We start from the raw sequence: 19,480 nt of genomic DNA, 5'->3' as shown, positions 1-19,480 counted from the left end.
CAGCTAATAAATACAAAGAAATAAGCCCACAACAATCAAGAGGATGGACTATAGAAGCTTAGTAAAAGGTAGGAGAATGAAACATTTCTGAAACCACATGAAATGCACGGAAGAGGGCTGACAGATGAAATGGGAAGAGAAAGCTACTGCCTAGACAATACCAGCAATAACACAGAGCCATCAAACATAGGTATAGGCACAAGAATGAAAAGTGTGGATGAAAATAGAGGGGCTTACAAAGATAAAGACAGAGGAATATAAAAGTTGCAGTGGCCACCCTAACACAGGACACCAACTAATGAGTAAAGGGACATATTTGTGGGTATACATACATATTTTCCCTTCCCCAAATAAATTGAACCAAATGACAGAAAAAAAAAATAAGGCTTTTTTATGGAGCTGGAACTCAAGACAAAATTTTCTTTCTTCTACATTTTAGAAATATAAATCTTGGCTGGAGCCGCAGCTCACTAGGCTAATCCTCCACCTGCGGCGCCAGCACCCGGGTTCTAGTCCCAGTCAGGGCGCCAGATTCTGTCCCGGTTGCTCCTCTTCCAGTCCAGCTCTCTGCTGTGGCCCAGGAGGGCAGTGGAGGATGGCTCAAGTCCTTGGGCCCTGCACCTGCACTGGAGACCAGGAGGAAGCACCTGGCTCCTGGCTTCGGATCGGCACAGCGCACCGGCTGCAGCGGCCATTTGGGGGGTGAATCAACAGAAGGAAGACCTTTCTCTCTGTCTCTCACTGTCTAACTCTGCCTGTCCAAAAAAAAAAGAAATATAAATCTGCCATTTCCCATTCAATTTCCAATTGAAAACTCCCACAAAAGGAGAAATTTTGTTAGAAACAGACCTATTAGAGAGGAGTAGGGGAACTGAATATATAACTAAAAACAATTATGAGATGCTATAAGACACAAATAAACAGGAAATCAGAAAGCATTTGTATCAATTAAAATATGATTGGAGGTTTTTCAGTAATAAGTTTCCAAATGAAGACCTGTGACCAGATTATGAAGCATAGTGAGCAAATAATAGGTACTATGAAAGAAAATAAAAGAATATAGAGATTCAGATAGTCTAAAACCCAAGGCATACTTAAAAAGAAGGAACAAAAAGTATAAAGAAGGGGAGAGATTGTCAAATAAGTAATTTAACAGAAACATTTAAAGCTGAAGAAAGACTTGAGTCTTGAGATTGAAAGAACATTTGAAGTATCAAGCCCAGTGATTCAAAATTCTGAGTTCCAACATGGCCCAGTAGAGGTGCTCACATCTTCACCACAGAGAAGAACAAAAATAGCAAGCAAATAAATGTGTTTCGAAGTGAGAACCTGCAGGAGAGCATTGGGTTCAGCAGAGAGGACACAGCTACCCACCCATAGGTCACAGAGAATTGGGATGGAAGAGCAAAGAGAGGAACAAACTGTCAACTGTGACCCTGAACCCATAGTGGATACTGGGGTTCCACATTGCAAGGGAAAGGTTGAACAGGAGAGTGTCAGCAGACCCAATCTCCAGGCACACTAGATGCCAGCAGTCTTAGCTACAAGTAGGATCAACATGCAGTATGGACTTACATCTCAGCAAGGGGAACTCCCAGGACTACAGATGGTAGATTGGTTTCAGGAAAGCAACTCACATTGTTTTCCCAACCCCTAGAACATAGGTCACAGCAGTGTCATGTAGTCTTTTTTTAAAAAAGATTTATTTTATTTGTTTGAAAGACAGAGTAACAGAGAGAGGTAGAGACAGAGAGAGAGAGTTATTCATCCACTGGTTCACTCCCCAGATGGACGCAACGGATGGAACTGGGCCAATCTGAAGCCAGGAGTCAAGAGTCTCCTCCAGGTTTCCCACGTGGGTGCAGGGGCCCAAGGACTTGGGCCATCTTCTACTACTATCCCAGGCCATAGCAGAGAGCTGGATTGGAAGTGGAGCAGCTGGGACTAAAACCTGTGCCCATACGGGATGCGGGCGCTTCAGGCCAGGACTTTAACCCACTGTGCCACAGCGCCAGTCCCAGGTCATGTAGTCTTGAGAAAAAAGTTAGCATCAGAATCCACCTGCCCTATGGGACAGAAGTCTCCACATATCCCCATTCCTGCAACCCCACAGACATTCTACTGCACTAGCAAAACTGGCATGCAGCCTCACAAATCCAGCTAGACCCAGCAGCAACTGTGATCCCCTCACCTTAGCCCAAGCAGCATCCTGCACTACATGAGTCAGGTGACTCAAGCAAAAGCGGACTAGATCTTGCTACCATAACCTTAGGAGCTAGGGCACTTTCCCCTGAGGGGCTGTAGACAACCACTTTGCTCCACAGTGTAGTGCTTGTGAGTCACAGACTGGGGCCTGCCTTGGTCCCACCATAGCTCTCTTACGAAGGCCGCTTTGTCTCTGGATGGAGTGCTGCTCATGCACAGCTGCTTGGGCTGCACATCTTACTTGTCCAGCCTGTTCTGGTTTTGGTGAGTGCCTTGGACTTCAGTTCTGGTGCAACCACAGTCCAGCCAGCTTGGGTGCTTACAGGTAATCACACACACCTGCCCAGGACGTGAATATGACATGGCATGACCTTGGCTGCAATCACTGAGATCTGCACTTTCCTGCTGGAACTGAGAGGAGCCCCAGATGTCCCTGCAGCACTGCCACTGTTCCCAGTGGAAGAAGTTACAGGGAGACCACAATTCAGTATCAAACTGGAACTAAAGCCAATGTAGCCTGCCAAGCCAACACTTGAAAATACATCTTCAGGTGAAATCCTTTAATTCATGAAAGTCATACTCACAGTGACAGACAACCGATACAACAAATGTGCAAATATCATGTAAGAGCAAAAGAAGTAAGGAAAAAAAGGCAATACTACACCCTCAAAGGAACATGAGAATATTGTAATATGGGTTGATAAAATGCCTGAGAAGAAATCCAAAGGAATAATTTTAAAATCAAAACATTATTAAATCTAAATGAAGATATAAGTTCCAATATAGAAATAGTGACAGATTACAATATTCCTGTCATTAATGGAGAGATCAACATGTTAAAGAAACACCAGAGTTAAACTAGACTACAGACCAAATTGACATAACAGATATTTGAAGAACATTTCATCCAGTGGCTACAGAGTACACATTCTTTTCATCAGCACATGTATAAATCTCAAGGATAGGCTATAAACCATACCACAAAACAAGTCTCAGCAAGTTTCAAAAATCAAATCAAATCATGTATCTTTTCTGACCACCTTGGAATGAAAATAGAAATCAACAAAACAACCATTAGAAGTTAGAAATATATGAAGATTGAGCAACATTCTACTGAATGAAGGCTGAGTTACTGAAGAGATCAAAAAGAAAATTTTAAAATTCCTGGAAACTAGTTAAAATGAAAACATAATATACCAAAATGTATGGGTACAGCAAAAATAGTGCTGAGAAGACTGTTCATACCAGTAATTTCATCTATATTTTTAAAAAAACAGAAAGATATGAAATAAATAACCCAACAATTTATCTCCAGGATCTAGAAAAATAAGAGCAACCAAACCTGAAGTAAAAAAAAAAAAGAAAAAAGAAAAATTAGAGTTGAGCTAAATAAAATTGAAACTGAGAAAATGTATAAAAATCAATGAAATGAAGAGCTGTTTTTTTTAAAAAATAAAATAAAATAAATTGTTATACTAAAATTTGAAGACTCAAATAAAAATCAGAAATGAAAAAGGAGATACTACAAAGGATTCTTAAGGACTACCATAAATAGCTATAAGCCAACAAACTGGAAAACCTAAGAGAAATGGATATATTTTTGGATATATGTGATATTTTTGGATATATGTGATCTTCCAAACTCGATCCAAGACATGGAAAACTAATAGGACATACTAATAATGAGTAATGAGAATAAATAAATAGTAAAGTGTCCCCATTTGTAGAAGAGTCAGGGTCCAGATGGCTTTACTATTAAATTCTACCAAACTTTTAAGGAAGAATTAATACTAATTCTTCTCTAACTATTCCACAAATTTGAAATGGAGGGAACCCTTTCAAATCTGTTCTATGAGGCTAGCATTATCCTGATTCCAAAAACAGGGCACAGCTACAATGACAAGAACAACAAAAGAAACCTCTAGACCAATATCTCTGATGAATGTAGACACAATGCAAAAATTTCCAACAACATACTAGCAAATAAAATTCAAGAACATATCAAAAAACCCATTCACCCTAACAAAATGAGATTTATTCACAAATGAAGAGATGGTTCATAATAATGGTTCATAATAATGGTTCATAAAGAAATAACAATGTGTCACATCAACAAAAAGAAGGGTAAAAATCATATGATCATCTCAATAGATGCACAAAAAGCTTTTGACAAAATTTAACTCCCATTCATAATTTTAAAAACTTGAAAAATTAGCTCTCGCGGGTCGGGGTTACATGGCGGCAACTGTGGCAAAGCGAGAGCCTCCGAGACGCCGCTGCCGCCAGCACAGCCGGAGACCTGAGCCGACCCTGGGGGCTGTCCACGAGCCCCGCACTCCCTCGATGAGTCAGAGAAGTCCCGTTGTATCAGAGTAAGATGGCCGGTAGCTTTGATTGTGATTGTGGTGAGCTGGAGCCACCTGATCACTAACAAAAGACATCTATTAACCAACAGCCACGAGGGCTTCCTGTTGAAATATATAGCAACAAAGGAAGAAAAGAAGCAAAACAGAAATAGTGCTTACCAGCACCTTAGAATGATGCTGCTCAGGACCAGTCCAACACTGAATGTATCTGCACTGTGAGGAGAATGTTCATAGAAGCCTGTTGTGTGCATATTTATTCACATTTTTGTTAAATGTTAAATCGTTTAGCACAGTAAATCTGAGTGCATAGTATGTCATTTCATTCCGTTTGAGTTTCTTGAGTGTTTTCTTTAGATGTCTGCAGATTTGCTGCCCCTTTCTTGAACTGTGAGTACTGCAACCTTTTTAATTCTCAGTATGAGTAGAGCTTTTTGAGCTTTAAATCTAAGGGGAACTCAACAGGCCCGGTTGCCATATGCAATGAACATCAAGAAACCATCTTGCTATGGAAGCATAATTATTTTCTCCCTTTTTGAAAGATCTTTCCTTTTGATGCCAGTTTTCTTCCTTGTTCACACAAGTTCAACAATTTGAAAGGAAAAGGCAATAGTAAGGGTTTCAAAATGGCAGAGAAATTTGAAAGTCTCATGAACATTCATGGTTTTGATCTGGGCTCTAGGTATACGGACTTAAAACCAGTGGTTGTGGAGGCAACGGCTTGGTTTTTTCTGCTGTAGACAATGACTGTGACAAGAGAGTAGCCATCAAGAAAATTGTCCTTACTGATCCCCAGAGTGTTAAACATGCTCTACGTGAAATCAAAATTATTAGAAGACTTGACCATGATAACACTGTGAAAGTGTTTGAAATTCTTGGTCCCAGTGGAAGCCAGTTAACAGACGATGTGGGCTCTCTTACGGAACTGAACAGTGTTTACATTGTTCAGGAGTACATGGAGACAGACTTGGCCAACGTGCTGGAGCAGGGCCCTTTACTAGAAGAGCATGCCAGGCTTTTCATGTATCAGCTGCTACGTGGGCTCAAGTATATTCATTCTGCAAACGTACTGCACAGAGATCTCAAACCAGCTAATCTTTTCATTAATACTGAAGACTTGGTGCTGAAGAAGGTGACTTTGGTCTTGCACGGATCATGGATCCTCATTATTCCCATGAGGGTCATCTTTCTGAAGGCTTGGTTACTAAATGGTACAGATCTCCACGTCTTTTACTTTCTCCTAATAATTATACTAAAGCCATTGACATGTGGGCTGCAGGCTGCATCTTTGCTGAAATGCTGACTGGGAAAACCCTCTTTGCAGGTGCACATGAACTTGAACAGATGCAACTGATTTTGGAATTTATTCCTGTTGTTCATGAGGAAGATCGTCAGGAGCTTCTCAGCATAATTCCAGTTTACATTAGAAATGACATGACTGAGCCACACAAACCTTAACTCAGCTGCTTCTGGGAATTAGTCGAGAAGCACTGGATTTCCTGGAACAAATTCTGACGTTGAGCCCCATGGACCGGCTGACTGCCGAAGAAGCACTCTCCCATCCTTACATGAGCATCTATTCGTTTCCAATGGATGAGCCAATTTCAAGTCATCCTTTCCATATTGAAGACGAAGTTGATGACATTTTGCTTATGGATGAGACTCATAGTCACATTTATAACTGGGAAAGGTACCATGATTGTCAGTTTTCAGAGCATGATTGGCCTATACATAACAACTTTGATATTGATGAAGTTCAGCTTGACCAGAGAGCTCTCTCTGATGTCACGGAAGAAGAAGTACAAGTTGACCCGCGAAAATATTTGGATGGAGATCGGGAAAAGTATCTGGAGGATCCAGCTTTCGATACCAATTACTCTACTAAGCCTTGTTGGCAGTACCCAGATCATCATGAAAACAAATATTGTGACCCGAGTGTAGCCATACTTGTAACTACAAAACGAGGTCATCATCATATTTAGATAACTTAGTTTGGAGGGAGAGTGAAGTTAATCATTACTATGAACCCAAACTTACTATAGATCTTTCCAATTGGAAAGAGCAGAGCAAAGAAAAATCTGACAAGAAAGGCAAGTCAAAATGTGAAAGGAATGGATTAGTGAAGGCCCAGATAGCTCTAGAGGAAGCGTCACAGCAACTGGCTGAAAAGGAAAGGGAAAAGAATCAGGGATTTGATTTTGACTCCTTCATTGCAGGAATTATTCAGCTTAGTTCACAACACGAGCCTACTGCTGTTGTTGATAAATTAAACGACTTGAATAGCTCAGTGTCCCAACTAGAATTGAAAAGTTTGATCTCAAAGTCGGTAAGCCGAGAAAAACAGGAAAAGGGAATGGCAAATTGGGCTCAGCTCGAAGCCTTGTACCAGTCTTCGTGGGACAGCCAGTTTGTGAGTGGCGGGGAGGACTGTTTTCTCATCAATCAGTTTTGTTGTGAGGTGAGGAAGGATGAACAAGTTGAGAAGAACACTTACACCAGTTACTTGGATAAGTTCTTTAGCCGGAAGGAAGATACTGAAATGCTAGAAACTGAGCCAGCAGAGGAGGGGAAGCTTGGGGAGAGAGCAAGTGAGGAAGGATTTCTGAGCAACAGTGGTGAGCTCCTGTTTAACAAACAGCTTGAATCCATAGGCATCCCACAGTTTCACAGCCCGGTTGGGTCACCACTAAAGTCCATACAGGCCACAATGACCCCTTCTGCCATGAAATCTTCCCCTCAGATTCCTCATAAAACCTACAGCAGCATTCTGAAACATCTCAACTAAAACACTCAGCAGACACATCTCTGTATTCTTCATGAAATGTGTTTTGTCTTTTTTTATTACTAGTGTTTAAGTCATTTTTTTACTTGAATCAGATGGTGTCATTTAGTAAGGATTTTTATTAGTTCTTGGTTTTTAAAATCCAGCCTTTTTTTCGACATGTGAGATAGCTTTCATTTTAACTGGCATGTCGTTTGCACACAAAATAAAGAATAGAGCAAAATAATACAATGCAGGAGGAGACAAAAAAAATGCACTAAGACAAGTAAAAAACATTCTCATGGAACAATGATCTGTTTTACAGGAAACAAATCTTGCCTTGAAATTTACACAGTGAGACTGTACATAATTGCATGAAAATATCTATTTTTTTCCTAAAACATTTTTCATTCATGAGTATTTTCAAGTTTTCCATACTGTACACATTTCTTAAACACATGATACCAGCAGCAACTGAAAATGAATACCGAATTTGGTACACATGTGTTACCTACCTCAAGGTAACAAGAGTATGTGGCAAAGCATACAGCCCTCCCCCTAGTGCTTCACAGTCTGCACTTCTGTTTAGCCAGCGTTAGTGTAGTCAGCTCTTCTAGTGAGACTCATTCACCGTTCTGTAATGTTCTGGGATTCATTCAAGTGTTAATACATCACATCTTATTTATTTTAGCAAATCACATTTCTGTATTTAATTATAAAAGTTAACTTAGTTTTAAAAAATTTATTTGCAAATCCACTTTTTCCATTGGCACTATGGTTTGTTGCCTACCTAGGTGAATACATGTCAGCTTGACCTAAGGCTGTCCACGTACTTAATTTACTTAACTGTTCGTTTTAATTAAAGTGCTCACTGTGTATAGGAATTTGTATTTTGGAGGTGCTTGATCTATCTACAAAGAAAAATTAGGAATTACTTTATTATAAAATGCTCCTAGAAGTCTTAATTGTGTTTATTTTTTTAAAAAGAAGCTGTAATGTTAGACTTGTATGCATGGAAGTAATTAAGGTACATCATTATTGTAGTTTAAAAGTTGTACATGGTAAGACATTTTGTTTTTACTGTGTGTTTTTACTGAATGATCTATTCCCCATCCAAGGCAAGCATGAATAAAATTAGGTTAAATGTAAAAAAAAAAACTTGAAAAATTAGATAAAGAAGGAACATAACATAATGAAGGCTATATATTACAAACCCATGGTCAACATCATATTGACTGGGAAAAAATGACATCAATTCCTCTAACATCCCGAATCAGACAGGATATTCATTGCATCACTATTCACAATAGCAAAGTATGGAATCAATATAAGTGTCCTTGCATGAACAAAAGGATAAAAAAGTATATGCCATAAAGAAGAATGAAATTCTGACATCTACAGCAAAATGGATGGGAGATCATTATATTAAGTGGAATAAGCGAGATACTGAAAGACAAAATATTGCATGTTCTTTTTCTCATGTGGAAGTTAAAATTATTCATATAAATATACACTTGTGTGTATGTGTGTGTGTGAGAGAGAGATAGAGGGAGAGAGGTCTGAATTTAAATAGTAATTACTAGAGCTGGGAAGGGTTGGGGTAGGGATGGAGGGTTGCAGATTCGATAATGGGTATAAAAACTAGTATTTTGGAATTCATGGGTTCTGGTGTTTTGCAGCACAGTGGAGTGACTGTGGTTCACAATGATGTATTATATTCTGAATAGAGAATTTGAACACAGGAGCTGGCTGCCAGAATAAAGACGTAAAGAATGTAGAAAAATAGAAGGAAGTATGAGATTGGATAGTAGTCTCAAAATTTTAAGTGAAGAATCAAGAAAGGCTATCAAAATAAATATAACAAGAATTAGAAGGTCAACTATATATGAAGGATAAACAATAAAACACATGGTTATTGAACAGAGGGTAGTGAAAGTGGTGTAAATGACCCATCTTTCAGAGTGGGAGGCAGTGCACACAATCTGCACTTAAAAAGGAAAGAATGAACATCTGGACATATTGTTTAGGCAGAAATGTCGACAACTGAAAAATTAAAAAAAAAAAGAAATAAACTGGTGGCCTTTGTAAAGAGAGACTGAACTAAAGAGTTCTTCCTCTTAAGCTACATGTACTGTACACCATAGTCCCTCAGTATCTGTGAGGGATTAGGTTTGTGTTAAGATTCCTCACAAATACCCAAATCCAGGGTATTTGCATATAACCGGAACATATCCTCCCTTATATACTTTTAGTATTTATTTTATTTATTAGAAAGGAAGAGTAACAAAGAGAGAAGGAAAGACAGAAAGAGAGAGTATTCTTCCATCAACATGGCCATGATGCAGGTTGGGGCCAGGCTGAAGCCAGAAACCAGGAACTCCATCCAGATCTCCCACATGAGTAGCAAGGGCCCAAGCACATCCCAGATGCTTTAGCAGGAAACTTAATCAGAAGTGAGGCAGCTGGAACTCAATCGAACACTAATCTTGGATGCTGGAGTCACAGGTGGTGGCCTAGTCTACTGCACCCAATTCTGTCTCCTCTAGATTACTTATAATACCAAGGGCAATGTACAGGCTGTGAAAATAGTCATCACACTGCATTGATTAGGGAATGACTACAAGAAAAGTCTGCACATGCTCAGTACATACCCCAAATATTTTTTAAATATTTGGTTGAAAGAACATATGTGAAACCCACAAATGTGGAGGATTGGCTATGATATTATATACCTGCATTAGTAGGTTAAAATGTATATTTGTTTAAATAATAGGAAGTACAACCAGACTCTAAACCCTTTTTGACTAATCAGTCCCCAAGTTCTTAGAGCCCATTCATGGATCCCATGATAAGAAGTCCCCTCTATAAAGACAAGACCACAGGCAGGCATTGTACTACAATGTGTCAAGCTGCCCTTGTGATCCAGCCTCCAGGTAATGTGCCTGGGAGGCAGTGGATTATGGCCCAAGTATCTGAGTTCCTATCAACCATGTAAGATACCTAGATGGAGTTCCTGGCTCCTAGCTCCTGGCTTCAGCTTGACCCACCCCTGCTGTTGTAGCCATTTGGGGAGTCCACCAGTCAATGGACATCTCTGTCTTTCATCTCTCTCTCCCTTTCTGTCACTCTGCCTTCTAACTAAATTAATCTTTCAAGAAAGACAAGACCTGCATCACTGGTGTAGACTTATTAGGACATCTGTATCTCCTCAGGGAGCAGGACCTTCTATTTCTTATTTCTGCAGCTCTGGGGGCTGCTGTTTGGTAAGAGCGACAGGAGGGATTTTGAGAGTTTTGGTAGTTCAGTAGCAGTCTTGCTGTACAACATAAAAGCAGTGCTGATTCATCAGGAAAACATTCCCCTAAATTAAAGTTAGTGACCCAGGTTTCTGAAAGTCTTTAGTCATTAAGACTATATACTTCCACAGTTCCACATGCCTTGAACCATGGGGTTCCTACACAGGGATCCCTGTTCACACGTGTCAGAGCAGAAGAGGAGTATCACACGCTCCCATACTCAGTATCCCACCCACCATCTCATTCTCCTGAGAGAAACAAAACAAAAACAAAAAAGAATAATTTCATGCATTATAGTGCCTGGGCTTCTGTGAAGTAACTGCATGGGATAGTGGTTGATTAACTTCTCTTCTCTTTCTGTTGTGCTCTCTATATTTAGAGTTTATTAAGGCCATCCTTTTTGAAGCTTGTAATGCCCCTAACTTGGATTTATTTTTTTGGGTAGAGGAGACAGACTCCTGGTTATGTTTAGCTATGTAAGTCTGCACTTTCTTCCCAGAAAAAAATTCATATCTCTACCTAAAGAAACAATAAATTTATTAACATGAGGTATTAAAGGAGCTGAAGTATCTTCATCTAATATCCTCTTTATCATTTTTGTCCATTAAAGATTTATTGAAATACAACATTCATTTGGAAAATTGAAGATCATATAATTGTATATCATATAGATATACAGCATGAAGCATTCCCACGGTGAACAAAGCTGTTCAATAACCACCAAGGGAAAATAAGGACAGAACACTGCCAGGACAGCAGAAACTCACTTGCCATTCCCAGTGGCCTTCCTCTCACCAAAGGAGCCACCATTTACATTCTAAAAACTGCATGTTTTCCTGCTATCTGCTTGTGTATTTCTTATAAAAATCAAATCTAACCCTGTAAACTTCAGTGTGTGGATTTTTTATCAGAATGTTTCTGAGATTCATCGTGCTGTATTTTATTTTATGAGCAGATGGTAGTTTTTTCTCTTTACTTCTTATTGAAGACTTGGGTTATTTTCCAGTGTGGATTGATCAGAAAAAAAAAATGCTGCTGCAAACACTCAAGAACACACGTTCTATTGTACACGTACCTTAATCCATCTGTTCCTATAACAAAACACCTGAGATGAAGTCATCTATAAAGACCTGAAGCTTATCTGATTCATGTTCCTGGAGGCCATGAAGTTCAAGACACTGGCATCTGCGTGACATGTTGTGAGGGCCTTCTTGTTGTATCATAACTTGGTGGAGAGCGTCACAAGGCAAGAGAGCCAAAGGATGCGAGCTCAGCTCTCTCCTGCTCTTCTTATAAAGCCACTTAAGGGGGTTGAATCCTCATAACATCTCTAACCCCAATTACCTCCCAAAGACACCCCCCTCTGCAAAAACTATTAACATGAATTTGAGGACTGAGTTTCCAAAGCATGAACTTCTGTGGTACATTTTCAAACTATACAGAATGGAACTAGAAGTGGAATTGCTAGGTCATAGGAATGTATATGTCCAACTGTAGTAGATTCTACCATAAACTTTCAAAGTGATTTCATCTGTGTTCACCTCTTTTACTTTATTTTTAATTGGATTATTCATATTTTCTCCATGGATTTCAAATTATAGGATGTTGTTTATTTACTCTGCTTCCTAAGCTTGCAGCAAAGTGTCCTGATCTCCAGGGCAGTCCAATGTGTTGTATAAACAGAACGTGTAAAGAAAAAGCAAACGACAATTAGAGGGTCAACACTCACAGCCGCTCTAATTTCATAAGGTCTTCAAAGGTCTCTGGCTGTAGAGTTGCTATTTGGTTGAAATGAATATACCTGAAAGACACAAAATCAAATTGGTTATTCCCTGTGCTGGTGAGCGAAATAAAATGTTTAAGAATTAGCAATAGTTTCAACTGAAATTGCAAAGGATACCAGCCCCAAACACAGTTCATCAGATATAAAAATTGGAAACTCAGAGATGGCTTATGCTTCTCCTGTTTTTCACAATCCTACATCTACACATTTGCTGCTCCAAAGGGAACCTGAAGAAGAGTCCAAGAGTGGTCAAGATGCCACCTCTTTTCTCAGGGATAGCTATCAAGTTCATAAGATTCTAAGTTGTTGCTGAAGTTAGTCTTCCATGCATTAGAACAATTAAAGTGAAGCTAGAGTAAAAATTTAGATTGCAACCACAATAAGACACACAAGTGACCACACACTAGTTTACATTCCAGAGCAAGGAGAATGTTCCTGTCTGGGAGAGGCAAAGGAGGGCATATTTGATGGAACATGAGGAATACCTGAAATTAATTAATTATAATGCTGGGGATGGGTGAGGACTAATGTGTACTGCTTTAAATCCTCAAGGATGAGAACTTTTCAGTCTTCCACATCCCCTCTATGCAATTGATTCAGGAGGTTTTTTCCATAGCTTCCACTTCAGGAAACCTTCTCTTGAAGCAGCTCAGCTGAAGCCAGAAAGGTTTGCATTTCCCTCAGAAATCTTAAGATGAAATGAATTCTCATGCTTTCAAAGCACAGGGCTGAGCAGACCTCTGCAAAGTAAATCTTTCTGATAAACAGTGGGATCTCCAAGTAAGGCAGCATCTTTCTTTTCAAAGGTATATCCTGGACCTGACTTCCGAGTACTGCTTTTCCAAATCACCTCAATGAAACCAGTGGCCTTAGACAGCCGTATACAGAGACACACTGCATAAAGCAACTTAAATGCAAAAGAAGCAAACCCGGTTTCATACCTAGTTGGGCAGAGGATATCAGATGCATGTCAGAGGACACAGTGAAAGGTAAAAGGCGCCTTGCCAATGCGAAGTTATTTGACATCACATAAAGGCACTCAAATGAAAAGAAAAGCCACATATCTTATATGTTTGCAAAAAATTTTTTAATCACAAATAGAAATATTTTTGAAAGAAGAAAATAAAAGTGGCTAAGGAAAGGGAATATATTCACTTCATTTCTAGGTTTATTTCTCATAAAATCATTATTATAGGAAGAATACTTCAGACACCTACTGGAAAACCATAATTACTACAAGAGTGGCAAAATGAAAAGAATGTAATTGGAAAAGCATAGTTGGTTCAAGCTGCCTGAGTTGTATCCTAGGCTCAGTGCTGGATCCTCCATACCCTTGGAAAGTTGGCCTCCAGGCTGGTGGTCTTGATCAAAGCTACAGTGGTGACACTGGGATAATTGCCCCAGAATTTTAATAGGACAATTCTGCCCTTTTACCTTAACTTACACACGCAAACACACTCATTATCTTTTCTATTTGATCTTACAAGGAATGAAGGAGTAGAGCCTGGGAGAGCTAAACAAGTTATTGAGGAAGGGGCTTGAGAGGAGTTTGGAAGGAGGGCAGTTACTGCAGCAAAGAAAGACTTGGAAAGGTGTCCAGTATAAGCTTTTCTTCCCAAGTGAAATACATTGCAATACATTGCCTCCACTATTGGATTCCATTCTCTGTGTGAGTTATATGTGCTCAATAACAGAGACTACAAATAGAATTTTACAATGAGTGTCAATGTGTGCTGATGAGGGCTTCAAGTATAGCATGAAGTACATAATGATAACAACAAATTTATTGTTTTAAATGCTTTCTGTGTATTTATTCATTTTTCATCTTCACAACTAAGTAGCAAGGTAGATTCTATAAATACCCCCATTGCTTAACTGGGAAAAATGTGGTTCAGAGAGACTAAAAAGTTTGATAAATTTACCCAACTTAGAAATATCCAGACCAAGACTTTCGTTTTGGTAGATACTTCTCAACACATCTGGGCCTACCAGTCTCTCTAGTGGTGAACAGCATAGCTGCTTACCTGCTCAGCTGATATGCAGAGCACTCAAAGATGACCTACTGCAACTCAAGAGAGTCAGCAGCTCCAGAAGCGAAGGCTTCTCAAGAGTGGAAATGCATGCTCCACAGGGAGAAGCAAAGCACCCAGTCACAGAACTTATTAGTGGCAAATCCAGGTCACAAAGCTGGCAAAACCCATGCTAGCAACATTGCTGAGAGCCACCTTGCAGTTTGCCTGCATCAGCCCTTTCTCCATTTGAAGGTGTGGAGCGCTTAACTGGAAGAAAGCATGACATTCCAACCACAGAACCTCCTGAAAAGCCAATAGAAAAAAAGGCCACAAGCTACGCACATGATTTATACAACTTGATGCCAAAGGTGAATATTCTAGCATACAAATATCCCAGGCACCATTTTTTCCTCCTCCTTCTTTTATCTACACTTCTTTGCAACAATCTCTTTGTTACTAAAATTTTCACAATAAAGAAAATTTGAGTTTAGCATTAACATTTTCAATTGGCGCTAGCCTTTGGCCATCACTGATCAAATGTGCAGCCTCCACAATCTACACAAAAGCCCAAGTTACTAGAACTAGAAGGAAGTAGCTTTCTGCTGAGATGGTATCTGACACACTCAGTCCACTAACCTAAATGTCAAAATGTAATCTCAGGGTTAAAATACCATGCAATAGTTGACCCAATATCATAGCTTCTAAAAGCTTATTTTTTTTGTCTGTGGGATTTGTGATTTGCATGCCTTAACAACTAAAGTAATTGATGAGTATTGATGTTTACATTTACAGACTTTATAAGTAGCAGTTTATATTTAGTAATTCTTAAGAAATGCATATGCTCTTTTCCAGAATGCACCCACTAAGAACCTACTGATCACAGAGGTCTATTGATTCCCCATTCCAGCAGTGATTCCTTAGAATAAAGCTGCCCAATTCCAAACTCACCTGGGGAAGAAGCCCTGCAGGTCAAATGCTTTCTGCTAGACTTCAATATAATACCTGGTAGGACAAACTACTGGTATTTGAATTCACTACTAATGAATGCAAAAAATGCACAAAAGTAGATTTTGTTCTCTGCAGGAAAATAAGACAACCAGGTGAGTCTGTTTGATTATAACACAGGCATCTTTAAGTCTTATAAAAGATTGCTAATTTTTTTTTAAAAAATAAATTTTTATCTTAAAACCAATCCAAGCAGTAGGACTTTTAAAGTTAGGTGTGTTTGATTTATGTGATGGCTTTGGCCCAAAGAAAGCTTTGATTTCCACTGCTTTCTGAGCCTTGGTAATACAGAAAATCCTTCCTCTCCTACAACCTTATTTTTATGAGGCAGTTGATAACTCTGACTTTTTGGACACCTATCAAAGGTAGATAAATGTGAATGATCACTTGAAAGGATTTTAAATCTGTTTAAATCACTTCAAAAATTGAGACATAAATGGATCGGTAACTATCTCTATATCCAGAGAAGAGAAGAAATCATCACCATTGTCATTTCAGGTTAATTCACACACAAGCTCTCCGGATGATGTCATCTACATGCATGTCTTCAATTGTTTTCTCCCTGCAGAGGGTTGGCAAGCCAGGCTTATCTCTAATAGCTTGACTTGCACATCCAGTGGACTCCTCAATCTCTGATACACAAAAAGATGCTTCAGACTTAACATGTCTGAAACTTAATCTATACCCTTCATCCTGCCCTGTTGTTTACCTCAGTTAATAAAATCACCATATATCCATTTTTTTAAGTCAAGGCTAGCACTGATACCTGCTTTGCCCTTACTCCCCATGTCTTAACTCAAGTTTGTTTGATTTTGTATCCCAAATATCTCTTGACTCCATTCCATTCTCCTTCTATCTACCACTTCCACACTACAGCAAATGATGCCCTCAGGTTGTGTAATGCAGGGATTATACAATGGACCTGCCTGTATCCATTGGCCCTATCCCCTGCAGAAGCACTATTTATGTACCGTAGTATAGTTGGCTTTAGATTTCTACAGTAGTAAAGAAAGATATCTCTATCAGAGCCCTTTTCCCTGCCTGGCCTTGGCTGCTCTGCTACACATATCTACCCCAGCATTGCCTCCTCCCAACCTCACGCTTGCCATACACTTGCTTACAAAGTCCACTGCACTCTTGCCTTCTCAGCCTGGCAACCCTGCCCACCTCATACTGCATAGTGAATTCCTTCTCTATTTTTGAATCTCAGCTGTGTTGCTTTGCTCTGGGAAGCCTTTCCAGAGCTTCTTATCATGGTCCCGTGTTACAGGCTATCAGCACTACATTGTTGCAATTTTCTATTTGTTTGAGGAATTATTTTATCCATTTCTGTCTTCTCTTACTAGAATCAAACAGCTATGAAGACAGAATCCATATTGGGTTTAAGCTAATTTCCATATCCCCAGTTTCCTAGCATAAAGCTTGAGAGGCAAAACACTCAATATATATTTGATCACTGAGAGAATGACTGGCCAGTCAGTATTTTTGCATACTCATTGCTTTTGCAAACATGAGGCTAAGACCCTGCAACATTGAACACTTTGCATCATCTACATGGTATGCTGTAGCCTGAATGTACCCACTAATGCTCATGCTGAAACTTAATCCCTACTGTGAGATATTGAGAGGATAGAAACTTAATCAAAACTAAGGTGTCAGAAGGTGGGACCTTTGAGAGATATTTACAGTTAAATAAGACCAGAAAGTTGAGGCTCTACTGCAATCAGACTATGACTTCATAAGAAGAGGAGGAGAACCCTGAGCCAGGACATTCTGTCACTCCATGTGATGCCATGCCCTGCCCTGCCTTAGGCCTCTGCAGAGCCCCCACTAGTAGGAAGGACCTCCAGATGCAACCATCTGAACCTTACATCCCTCAGAATTGTGTGCTGAAGAAGCCTTTGTTCTTTACAAATCATTCAGTCTGTGGTATTCAGTTAAGCAAGAGAAAGCAGGCTAAGACAGACTGAAAAAAGAAATGGGATTGGCCGGTGCCGTGGCTTAACAGGCGAATCCTCCGCCTTGCGGCGCCGGCACACCAGGTTCTAGTCCCGGTAAGGGCACCAGATTCTATCCCGGTTGCCCCTCTTCCAGGCCAGCTCTCTGCTATGGCCAGGGAGTGCAGTGGAGGATGGCCCAAGTCCTTGGGCCCTGCACCCACATGGGAGACCAGGAGAAGCACCTGGCTCCTGGCTTCGGATCAGCACGATGCGCTGGCCGCAGTGGCCAATGGGGGGTGAACGAATGGAAAAAAGGAAGACCTTTCTCTCTGTCTCTCTCTCTCACTATCCACTCTGCCTGTCAAAAAAAAAAAAAAAAAAAAAAAGAAAAGAAAAGAAAGAAAAAGAAATGGGATTATGAACCCTAATAAAATCTTTCTGAATTGCTGTTGACTCAACATCCCATGAGGGAATATATCCCCTTGGGGAAAACCAAGCCAGACTTGGATACCAGCCTGACATTTGTGAGATCTAACACACTATATGTTTAAGCATATCTTCTAAAACCCCATGCAATCATTAGACAACAGTGAACCTATCCGATATCCAGCAAATTCTTCCTTGGGTTTCTCAAAAAGAATCCATCTCATTCCAAAGAAATATCTTAGAACCACAGATTTTGGTGAGCTGTGACATGATTGACAGCTTCTCCCTGAGTAAATTCTTATCTACACAACCATTCCTAGGTATGAAACCACAAAAAATGAAGGTAAAAGTCTCCCCAAGCTTGCTAAAAGATGCAGAGTGAGAAAGTGTGGCCAGAGAATGACAACAAAAATAATAGAGAGCGAATGATTCTCAGGGTGAGAAGGTGCCAGTATTGATTTAGCTTTCAGCATGAACTCACTGAGCCACATAAAAACAAATCCACTGTGCCAAGTCATCACCTTGGCAACCCCTCTCTAACGTAAGAGCAGAGATGGGAGAAGAATGCTATATTTATCTGTATCTAACTGTACAATCAACAAAGACGGTAAGTTCAATGTCCCCAATCTTTTTTCATAAACAGTAGCTACTTTTTATTTCCTCAAAAGCCATAAGATCCTAAGAAAAAAAAAGGAGTAATGTTGAAGAAGGAAGTTGTACCCCTGTGTGTGTGAGCCCGTGTGTTTCTGTGTGCTTGTGTGTGTCCGCATGTGTATGAACCATAAGCTAAGGGTATCTGAACATGAAGCAGGCAGTTGAGAGGACATTTAAAACCAGATCTCAGCAATCCAGCACACAAAGCCGACTTTAGGAAGGAGACCTCCAGGGACCACTGGGTTGAGGTCTACACTGTACTGTGTCCACACTCATCAGAGAGTTGTTACACACTGGAGACATCTTCGTGATTCCAACTTCCCAGATAAGTCAGAGAGCAAAACATTAGCTTCACTGTCCAACAGCAAGTAAGAATGATATTACAACAACAAAATATTCACACAGTTTAAGGATTAATTAAGCATCTGAGGGCATGGTAAATTATTTTAAATGATTTTTAATGAAAAATGGACTGAATTACCATAATCCATCAGGTTCAAGAGAAAGGTCTTTCTAATTTCTTGTTACCAGCCTATGCTCGAGTTAATGACAGTGCATTTGAAAATGGTTATTTTTATTTTTAAACAACAAAAGATATAAAAAAAATCAGATTGCACAAGTTTCACCCCTCAGGAAACTATTTCAAACCCAAACAAGAATATTTATAGAGAAAGTCATGTTTCCAAGACACTTTAGACATAGTCTGATTGAGACAGGGCAAAGCTTTTCACTCTTTTCAATTTCTATTCTCTTTGCCTAAATTAAAGCCATACATGTCCTTCTAGAAGCAACTTCTTCTTTCTAATCTAAACTACATTGAATTATTTGATGGTTCTTTATGAAAAAAAATGCCAGTTTTTAACAGTCCTTTAAATAAGGATCAGTGAAATCTTCCACCATTTGCAGCAGGAATTCAAACCTTTATGAGATTTTCTGGCAATCTGTAATTTTTTCCCCTGCTTTATGAGTGTAATAAGCCTCCAACTACATATGCCATTCTCAAACTCCTCTAGTTTTTTTTTTTAATTTTTTTCT

The 19,480-nt window shown here is 39.6% G+C and overlaps 1 protein-coding gene and 1 pseudogene across 1 annotated transcript in view; one reads left to right on the top strand and one right to left on the bottom strand.

Moving 5' to 3' along the window:
* Positions 1–19,480, bottom strand: part of PXDNL (peroxidasin like) — a 547,360-nt gene that overhangs the window by 180,914 nt on the left and 346,966 nt on the right. Inside the window, exon 5 of the mRNA XM_062189595.1 lies at positions 12,355–12,426. Within this exon, the coding sequence (XP_062045579.1) occupies positions 12,355–12,426 (72 nt within the window). The remainder of the gene's footprint in view (positions 1–12,354; positions 12,427–19,480) is intronic.
* Positions 5,152–7,541, top strand: LOC133758438 (mitogen-activated protein kinase 6-like; annotated as a pseudogene).

The sequence above is a fragment of the Lepus europaeus genome, chromosome 4, assembly GCF_033115175.1.
Source record: "Lepus europaeus isolate LE1 chromosome 4, mLepTim1.pri, whole genome shotgun sequence".
NCBI classification, from domain to species: domain Eukaryota; kingdom Metazoa; phylum Chordata; class Mammalia; order Lagomorpha; family Leporidae; genus Lepus; species Lepus europaeus.
This window is presented reverse-complemented; position numbering and strand designations above follow the sequence as displayed.